Genomic DNA, 10,850 nt, shown 5'->3' on the forward strand with positions numbered 1-10,850 from the left:
GTGGGGACTGCTTCCCTTACACTTTGAAAAAATTTTTTTCCGAACTTTACAGGACCGCCACCCGCACCCGACCCCCCCCTCCCCCTGCCACGGGGGGGATATGAGATAATACTGTTTTTAAGGGGCCCGGCGAGGATGGGTAAAAGACGGGGGTGGATGCAGCGGTGCTCCGTGACTGCCCTGGCTTTGAGTGTGAGTCGGAAGCTGCTGCGTCTGTGTCATTGAGCTGAGAGCTCACATCGGGCTCTTTGCTGCCACCTCTGGCTACTTCCTGCATTTGCACTCCTTGTCAGTATCCTGGACTGCAGCTCCTCTCTGTGTCACAGACACATGGGGGAAACAAGAGCGGGGGATGGGAAGACCACCTTACAAGTAAGGGCTATGTACAACTGAAAAGGGGGTGGTTGTGTACATGTGTGTCTCTGTATGTACATGTGTGTCTCTGTATGTACATGTGTGTCTGTGTATGTACCTGTGTGTGTACACATATCTGTGACTGTGTGTGTACATGTGTGTGTGTGTATATATCTGTGTGTGTATATATCTGTGTGTGTATATATCTGTGTGTGTATATATCTGTGAGTGTATATGTCTGTGTGTGTTATGTCTGTGTGTGTATATATCTGTGTGTGTATATATCTGTGTGTGTATATATCTGTGAGTGTATATATCTGTGTGTGTGTATATATCTGTGTGTGTATATATCTGTGTGTGTGTATATATCTGTGTGTGTATATATCTGTGTGTGTATATATCTGTGTGTGTATATATCTGTGAGTGTATATGTCTGTGTGTGTTATGTCTGTGTGTGTATATATCTGTGTGTGTATATATCTGTGTGTGTATATATCTGTGAGTGTATATATCTGTGTGTGTGTATATATCTGTGTGTGTATATATCTGTGTGTGTGTATATATCTGTGTGTGTATATATCTGTGAGTGTACATGTGTGTGTATGTGTGTGTACATGTTGTCTGTGTGTGTATATATCTGAGTGTACATGTGTGTGTACACGTGACTGTGTGTGCATGTGCGTACATGTCTGTGTGTGTATATATCTGTGAGTGTACATGTGTGTGTACACGTGACTGTGTGTGTGTACGTGTCTCTACATGTGTGTGTGCAATATATACACATGTGAAGGGGGCTGAGAGCGTAAACGTGTGAGGGGGGCTGAGAGCGTAAACGTGTGAGGGGGCTGAGAGCGTAAACGTGTGAGGGGGGCTGAGAGCGTAAACGTGTGAGGGGGGGCTGAAAGCGTAAACGTGTGAGGGGGGCTGAAAGCGTAAACGTGTGAGGGGGGCTGAGAGCGTAAACGTGTGAGGGGGGGCTGAAAGCGTAAACATGTGAGGGGGGCTGAAAGCGTAAACGTGTGAGGGGGGCTGAAAGCGTAAACGTGTGAGGGGGGCTGAGAGCGTAAACGTGTGAGGGGGGCTGAGTGCGTACACATGTGAGGGGGGCTGAGTGCGTACACATGTGAGGGGGACTGAGTGCATACACGTGTGAGGGGGTACAGCTGCTGAATTTGGATATTTTTGGACAAAATATAATTACTTACTGTTAAATCTTGATAGCACTGATGACTTGGAATAGAATTTTCATATATTACACTGTAAGGTCTGGTTCACACTTATGCGATGCGGGAAGGCTGCGGATCCGCAGCCTGTTCCCGCATCGCACACGCAACCCCGGCAGTTCACACTGCCATATGCGATACGCTGGGGGTGTCAATGTAATCTTAACGACACCCCCAGTTTGATCGCATATCGCAGTGCGATCTTGCAGTTCGCACAGGATCGGATCGCACAAGTGTGAACCACTGTGTGATCCGATCCTGATGCGGCTGCAAAAAAGGGTCCTGTGCGTGTTTGCTGCGGGTGCGGTGCGAATATAGCCATACAAAGTGTATGGCTAAACTCGCACCGCACAGCCGATCGCATGTAATGAAGGAGCAGTGCACTCCGACATTACATGCGAACCCCGCACTCGCATAAATGTGAACCGGGGCTCAGTGTTAAAATAAAAGTGTGCACTGAAGGGCAGGAGGGGGGGGGGGGCAGGCCTAAAGCTGTGTAAGGGGCCCCACAATTTCTGATGGCTGCCCTGGATTCAACTGCATTACACAGTCCTCCGGATCCAGAATGCTTGATACGCATATGAGGATTTTGGGTATGTTGTTTCCATGCAGCTTAAAAAGAGGAACATCTCAGTAAATATAAAACACAAATGATTGCAAAGATTAGTGTGGTAAAATCCTTCTAATGCTAACAAAAAATAGTAATGCACAGCAAGAGCATAGCTCATAGAGTCAAAGGCCTTATCAGTCCCTGCTGGATGATAAGAACCAGGACCCTGGATCCCTGTGTCCTCTCTGCTGCTCTTCTGTGCATACAAACACCTCATTCATACAGCAAGCATTAGGATCCATTACAAAGGACGTATTTCAGGGGACAATTCTCTGCCTGAACAGCTAGTAAAGCTGCTTGGGACTTCATACTGTCATACTGCTCTCTCTCAGACTAAATACTATACTTTTGTGCTGTCATCTTGTTTCTTTCAAGGTCTCGCAAATTTGATACATAGCCATCAATCATGTTAAAATAAATGATACAATATAAAGTTTAAAGTGCTCCAATGTAAAGACCTGAGCATCTCTACTAGCTGGAAGACTGAGAAAGGGAAATGTCTCTTAATCTTGCTGGCAAAAGCCGCATTCTTGCTTAAGAGACTCCCAACTCTGGATAGGCATATTGCTCTATTTCGAATTGTGAGTGCTTTACTATTGTTTGTGTTAATCAAAAGAATTTTACTACACGATGCCACAGGACTTTACTGTCACTTGTACGGACATATTCTAAGCAAGCAATAAATGGGCTCTAACAGTCCTTACAGACCTCTGTAGATGCATGTACTGTGGCGTAATTCATCCCTAAAAATTCCAACAGAGGCTCTGATGTGGGGTTGCAGTTTCTGTATGGCTTCTAGCTACACAACACAAGCAGATTAAGCGCTAAAAGACTCTCCCCATCATAGTGTCATGATGACAGCTGTAGCACAAGAGTTGGTAATGGGATTTGACAAAGGGGTAACAAACATGTAGTCCTGGCAACAAACTTCCCTTCCTGTTTGCTCAGCTTCATGTTGGTGGATCAGCTGATCCCTGTGTTCCAGCCAGGCTGTTTCTGGTGACCTGTACTTTCTGGTATTCAGCCATGGTGGGTGGTTTCTCGCACAGGATCTGTCCTCCATCCAGATCTCCCGGTATATGCAGGGTTCATTAGGGGACTTTAGATGACAGATGGCAGCATTTCAGCCTCCAAACCTCTGCTGTTGCAGGTCGGGATTAAATCCACCTCTGGTAATGCTGTTCCACATTCAGCTCTGGCTTCTTGCTGTTTTTTATTGCTGCTTTATTGTTGAAATAAACGGTCTTTTATGTGACTTCCGACTACTTATGTTATCGGGCTCTGGACTTCCAATCCTCACTATTATTGGCTTCACACATATGGCCGCTGGACAGTTCACATTCTTGTGCATCATAGCATGAGTGCCTGGTGGTGGTTTGGTTGTGTACAGCTTATAGCACCTTCTGTTAGTTTACATTAAAATGCCGGCATGCTGCCAAGGCCTTGCTGCCATGAAAAGCAGGAGAAGATGAGCTGCAATTTCTACAGTTCTGTTGTGAACCTCGTAAGGCCTTGTTTACACTAAACTACAACAGCGCTGCTCCGAGTCTAAAGGCAGACTCTATAGAGGAGCTCCTGGCACAGGAAACCCTGTATAAACCCCTCTCCTCACTATATCAAGCATTCCTTTGTCTGGAATCCCCTAAAATGGATAGGCTCTGGGAAACCTGGGAAGGGTGCTTTGAGGATGGCTTCAAACTTGTGATCTCCTCTTGAGATAATTTGATACAAACCAAGTTTTTACATAGGGCAAGGTTATGCAAACTGTCGCCCTCCAGATGTTGCAGAACTACAAGTCTTTTGAGGCATAGCAAGACTCCGACAGCCACAAGCATGACACCCAGAGACATGAAGGGACTTGTAGTTTTGCAACAGCTGAAGGGCCACAGTTTGCATATCCCTAACATAGGGTATTTTACACTCCTCAAAGACTGCAGAGAATATACCCACAGCGTTCACCAAACTGCCCCCGATGCCAGTCTTCTGAAAGCAACTATGCTCATATGTTCTGGACTTGCCCCAGGCTGGTAAGATACTGGATAGCGATTTTTGACTGTATTAATACCCGATTACAGCTATCCCTGCTGGTATCGGCTAAATTAGCCTTATTGGGCATCCATGACGATGAGCAGAGATCTCACTACACCAAGATCTTGACCTCTTTCTTACTGTGTTATGCTAAAAAAGAAATACTTACTAGATGGTCTTCTCCCCCCCCCCCCCCCCCCACAGTGGAATCCTGGGAATCTTATATTGGTGCAGTGTTACCCATGTATAAAATTACATATACTAACCAGTACCATCTTAAGAGCATTAAAGGACCCCGGGCAATGCAATTCACTGGGGCCCTGCCTACACAATCACCCATGAGAATAAAAATGGAGATTATCAATAAGGCGCTATTACAGCAGTGCCAGGCTAATGACAGCTTCCAAGTCAGGCGGCTGGGTCCAGTGAACACACACACGGACGGGAGTCAGACACAATTGTCCTGCGTGTGCCTGTTCCCGTGAAGGCTGACAGGCATTCCTGCAGTTGTGGGCTCCCCCTCCACGGCCCAAGTGGCCTGACAGCAGTGCATGGCCGACAGGCGTTTGTCACCTGCTAAGTTCGGTGGCGGGATACACTCGGGAATCGGGACTAATGCTTGGCTGGGAACTGCCCAGCGTGCCCATTCGCGGTAAGATGGCCCTGATACTAACAGGGGATTCCCTCGGGAGTATGACAGGGTCTAGCTCCCATGGACAGAGCAAACTTGATTCTGTGGCTGGTTCCTTGGGTACACTGTCCCTGTCTTATGATCGAGGAGTAATCGTCTGTGCCCCCCCCCCCCCCTCCCTTGAATACTGCATTCATAGTCTGTATTTTTGATGCTCACTGTTTCATATCCTATCATTTCATAGCAATTGGAGGACATTGTTTATTACCTACTGCCTTACCTGTTTTGATTTGTCATGTATTTCGTCTTACTCAATTTTTCAATAAAGACCAATCTTGTTATTAAAAACTACAACGGCAACTGGACAGGATGGTACAAATACTACAGCTGTGATGCTTGGCAGCAAAAATATATACCATATCGTAGACACAGGTAGTACTGCTACCAAACACGACCCATTTATGTGAATGCACACTATTGTAGTGAAGGATTTTCAGGCTCAAAACCTGCAGTCAGGAGGTGTCATATCCCAACCACTCTCTGAAAAACAATCTACAAAAGATTGCTTTTAGGAGGGGCCGCAAGGGTTGCTGCACATGTGAACGAGCCCTAAGGCATTAACTGCTCCACAGTATCTGCAGATACAGAGATCAGTGAGGGATTGTTTTTCTTTGCTGCTTGTTGAGAATATATAATGCATAAATGTCCACAGCATGACCACAAGATCACTGTATATTATATATAATGAATTGTGAATGCAAGAATGTAAAGTAACTAGTTGATGATCCGGATCTCAGGTATGTCCCATGCCCTTAATTGTTTTTATGTGGCAGTTGGTGTCACTTATCTCTAAAATTAGAACTAATTTATTTTGAATTGTTGGAACCAAAAGCAATGCATTATTAACAGACCCAAAGCAATAAATTAAAAACACAAAATAAGATAGTATCAGTCAAATACATTACCTTGTGAAACAGCATTTTCTACTGGTGCAGGGAAAGGTGGTGTAATATCCACTGTGGTCTGCTCAAGAGTTTTAGTCACTTTGGAGGCATCAGTGGGGTTACTAAGTGTCTGGGCAGGATCTGGCGCAGTGGGGGGAGGGCCAGAATTAGTGGGCAGAGGCGTCCGTCTTGGAGCAGAATTGACAGTGGGAACACTGTTGTTATTGGCGCAGTTGGTGTGATTGCCCATTTTGGCTGGGCTGTGGTTGATGCCTCCTCCTCCTCCCCCCATTGGGGGTTCATTGGTCACCAGCTTGTTGTTGCGGATGTTGTCCATGTTTTCTGGCTGCTGACTTTGGTTCTCCTGGCGAGATCGATCCTGAATGGGTCTTGTGGTGGAAAGGCTTGGGCCAGAGCTGGGAGCTGGAGCATTAGGGTCCCTGTAAGTCCAAATAAGCACCATTATCAGTAAGTAAAATAAGACAAATGATTTTAAAAATACTGAGGTTGAAGCCCAAGAAAGAGCCTTTATAATATTACCTTTTCATATTTATAATTAAATGTCACCTTTTTGGTGGTAAATAACATTTTGTTTAGAAGGAGATAGCCCTACGTGTTCACTCTAAGACTGATTACACAATCATATACACATACTCACTGGTAGGCAGCGCCACTAAAAAAGTATTTTCGATTTTGAATAGAGTGGAGTAATATTCAGTTGATAGGTCTTCTGCTGTCTTGATGGAGAGAACATACACAAGATTTTTACATTTATTAGGTCTGTAACCAATGAAACTGAGAGCTACTATTGTCACCAGCCTATGTACTCCATATAGTCTTATAAAGAGGCCACAGGGAGCTGAAATGCTGTCATCTGTCATCTAAAGAAATCCTCATAAGAATAAATAAAGAAATAATTTAGACTAGTGTAATGAGTTTGCTAAACAGAAAAGTTGAGCCAAGTCTCTCCCAGCTATGGCTATGACAGGAATAAGAATGAAGTTCTTCCCACCAGGATCTGACAGTAGTTACAATTAGTGAAACTATTACCTTACTCTCTAATGAGTGATTCCATTACTTACTTCCGTCTCCGATGTCTTCTTTCCCTGTCGTCTCTCTTCACATCATTCTCATAGGTGGATTGTGCAGTATGGCGATGCCGCCTTCTCCTTTCTCCATCAGGCCCTTCACTTTCCCCTCCACCGCTGACTTCCCTTGTTCTTCCACCCTCCCTTGCATGACGAGGCCTCCTTTCTCCTCCTCCGCCACCTCCCCTACTACCACCCCCACCCACGTATTCTTGCTCTTCCCCTGTTCTGCGATGCACCCTGTGTCTGCGGTGATCGTTTTCCCCACGTGGCAAAGGGGAACCACTCCTACTCTCTTTGCTTCCTCCACCTCTGTGTCTCCTGGGTGGATCCTGGGGTGGTCGTACACCTCCATCTACTTCCCCTGTCCTGTCTTGAAGACCCATGTCCTGCCCATCACGAGAAATTTCTTGTTCTTTGCTCCGAGGCCGACGGCCAGGTTCCTGGCCCATATCATATGCCCGGCTTGCACGCTCTTGAAACCGTGCTTGCTTGCGCAGATAGTCTTCTGCCCGTTGGTGAGAAAGCCGCTGCTCCAAAGGTGTCTTGCTTTCTCCTGGCCGACTTTTGTTGGTGTTGTTGTTACGGTTTTCTTGTGGATCTACAACCAGTGGCCGGTCAAGATGTGTTTTAACATCTGGACGCATGAAAGACATCTTCCAACGCTCTTCAGGATCCATCTCACTATACAGGGCCTCCCGACTGTTCATCAAATTCTGTCGACGCATTTCATTTGTACGCTGCTCCCAGACAGACATCGACGTCTTCTGGTTCTTCTGTTGCTCTTTCCTACATGAGTGTGAAATGCACATTTTGTTTAACAGACTCTTCTAAAAAATACATTTATAATCACATGCTCATGCATTTACCAAATTTTATTTTTTTTATTCTACTTACCGCCAGTTTTCACTATAACTAAAACATTTATTACACTTTATGCTACCCAAATAAGTATTTAGGTTGCCACTGATTACATTCTTTTAGAATGGTTGCCTGGCTGTATTGAGTTATTGACACACAATAAGCATGCAGCCAGCAAAGTCAGAGGCAAGTATGTACATCGCACCTGTATACTTCTTGAAGGAGAGTGATTCTCCAGGAATTAATGAATAGGTATGCAACTAGCATTATCAAATGTTGAGTTAAGCAATGGCAGCCCATATATTTCTTTCAGTATAGATTTTTATAGCAACTAATAAAAATCCATCTTGTACTGGTGTGGATTCAGTTCTTCAAGTAATTTCTTGTTTACAAACTAGAAAAATTTACTGAATTTTAATGATTATTGGGAGAGTAATGGTATTACCGCCATTTGTCTTACGTGTTTGCACAAGACTCATCCATGCTTTCCATTACAGCTAACTGCACACATAGTCATTGTCTTGATGTCATCAGTGACGTTCCTTTTCCACTCCATGTCCATATATCACAGTCCTGTCCAAAAGTTGCAAATGGTCCTTGAAAAGCAGCTTGATGCCAGCCACTGTTGCACACATTTAGCCAGGATACCATCTTTTGAGATAGTGCTCTCAGGCAACCTGCTGTGTGCATGCATGCTCTTTATATATTCTAAATTTGACTTTCTGGAAACTAAACACTGTACACTCGAATGTCAGCAAGGTAAAGCAGAAATCAGTTATATGTTTATCTTTACTACATGTGCAGTCACCACAAATGGAAAGAACATTATGCACTCCAGTTTTACTAAAGTAAAGCTACATGTAGTTGTTTTTTTTTACTAAGTTCAGGCAGTCCCCGAGTTACAAACATCCGACTTACTTACGACTCATACTTACAAACGGAGAGAGACAACAGGAAGTGAGAGGAAATCTCCCCTTTGGAAATGAAATTCACTCCTCTAAGATTTATCATGGGAAAAAGGTGAAGCTTTACCACCAATCCTTGTTTCCACAACAACCCAACATTTTTAAAATTCAATTGTCACAGGGACAGAAAGTAAGGTGAAATCTTCTGTACAGGGGCACAGACAGCAAAACAAAAATTACAAGGATGTTAACCCTTACCCACGCTATCCAAAAAACGTAAAAATATATATTTTTGTTGGCTGGAATCGAACTTAAAAAATGTACCTGTTCCAACTTACATACAAATTCAACTTAAGAACAAACCTACAGAACCAATCTTGTTTGTAACCTGGGGACTGCCTGTATACAAATATGTGTCAAATATGTGTCAAGTGTTTATGCCCTGAGCAGATATGCTAGTATGAGGCTTACTGAAGGTAAAAAATAACAATCAGTGAGGAAAGTCCCACCAGGGCTATTTTACATTTCCAACTGTCTGCTGCTATTAAATTGGTTGTAACCCTAAGAAAAAAAAAGCTCCTGACCCTTTAAAGCACAGTGATATAGCTATGTCAATTGTCTCTTTCTATGTTGTACGATACCTGGCTGATCCTGCCTGTTCCTGTCTTCCCCTCTATAAACTGACCATGTCTATGCTGATCTCTGATAGCATGGTTAGTTTACGTGCCTCCGTCATCCTTAGCTATCTCCCCAGCATCTCTGCATCTCCCCACTCCCCCTCTCCCTGTAAGTTCCGTAGTTTGTGCAAGAGCCAATATCACACCCTAATGCAATAGGCTGAGCACACCTATGAGAAACATGTAATTATTACTTTGATTCTCTCTGTTTTAGGTCCCTGTTCAGTACAGTGTGTGTGTTTTCCTAAAATTCTAATGCTAAATACCTTCTTTGCAGAGCTCTGCTGTGCAGACATGTGACCTCCCTCTGCTAGCTTGCATTCATCGGAGGGAAATCTCAGCCCCTCCCACTGTACTCACTTACTGGAAAGGGAAGCAGAGGGAGGTCACATGACAGGACTCTGCAAAAAAGGTATTCAGAATTATAATTTTAGGAAAACACACACACTGTACTGAACAGGGACCTAAAACAGAGAGGATCAAAGAAATTAATACAAGTGACTTTACCATCACTTTTGAGGTAGCTATAGAAATAACAATCATTGTCAGTTTTCATAAAATTGTTAAGATTAGATAACAATTTTTGTTTGATTACAGGTATCGTAACCCTTTGCTCCATAGCGCCTTCTGTTTTCTTGCCCTGGTTCACTCCCTACTAGAAGTGAAGAGAAATAAATGGTACTGGTGAGTATATGCATGCATGAGGCACACTCTCCTTTCTCCCACATCACAGCTCTGCTGCTTGGCAACTAGGCATTAAAGCTTACCATATACTGACTGAACTTCAGTCAGTTCTTGGTGAAGCGGCTGAAATTTGCTTCTTAAGTAGCCTTGTCGGCACCCTCCCAATCAAAATGCTTTGATTAAAAGAAATAAAGGAGCTGGTGCTAAATTGTCAAACAGTGGCTGCATCCAATCACATGCAGCGGCTGTTTGGGTATTCTGATAGAACTTGAGGCCGGCTGTCAGAATACAATAGCTGGCACTTCAGATTCATCCATCTGGGCTATACAGCATGAATGGAGGAACCTTTTAGATTTTTTTTTCTGTTTAGCCTTTAGCTATGACCAGCTTTTGATAGCAGAGTTGTCACATTTAGGCAGGGAGACAGTCCTCCTGTTTAAGTACAGACTAATATTGACTTGGCGTTTACATTTTTTCCCTCTCCTCTAATGGTGAACAGAGCAGCCGGGAAGGGAAGGGGAGTTGGGAAGCATAAAAACCCAAAATACATTGTATGATCACCCAGTGCACCAGTCAAAGGGTCCTAAATTTAGAATGTGAAAAGGAAAAGAAAGGGAAAGGAAAAAAGAGCTGAAATATTGTATAGCAAAAATAATTCAAGGCATTTTTTTCCTCATCTAGCCTGAAAATATAGGTAGTTTTGATGCACATTTTGTTTTCTTTTTGTTTAGAAAACCTAACACACTTACGCTGCTATGGTCATGTTGGTAGCTGATAGTGGACTGACTTCTGCTACTTCCTTGGCTTTCTGCAATGCTAATTTTTGATTGGCAGCCTCCTCTTCC

The 10,850-nt window shown here is 43.9% G+C and overlaps 1 protein-coding gene across 9 annotated transcripts in view; it reads right to left on the reverse strand.

Moving 5' to 3' along the window:
• The window catches only part of CACNA1A (calcium voltage-gated channel subunit alpha1 A), a 496,856-nt gene that overhangs the window by 200,770 nt on the left and 285,236 nt on the right, over window positions 1-10,850 (reverse strand). For all 9 annotated transcript variants that reach the window (XM_082255807.1, XM_082255800.1, XM_082255805.1 and 6 more), the window contains exons 18-20: window positions 10,755-10,850; window positions 6,873-7,667; window positions 5,812-6,230 (exon numbers count right to left, since the gene is read on the reverse strand). The exon at window positions 10,755-10,850 is cut by the window's right edge and continues 11 nt beyond it. In XM_082255807.1, the coding sequence (XP_082111933.1) occupies window positions 5,812-6,230; window positions 6,873-7,667; window positions 10,755-10,850 (1,310 nt within the window). The remainder of the gene's footprint in view (window positions 1-5,811; window positions 6,231-6,872; window positions 7,668-10,754) is intronic.

This window comes from Pelophylax lessonae, assembly GCF_965119305.1.
Source record: "Pelophylax lessonae genome assembly, chromosome: 4".
NCBI classification, from domain to species: Eukaryota; Metazoa; Chordata; class Amphibia; order Anura; family Ranidae; genus Pelophylax; species Pelophylax lessonae.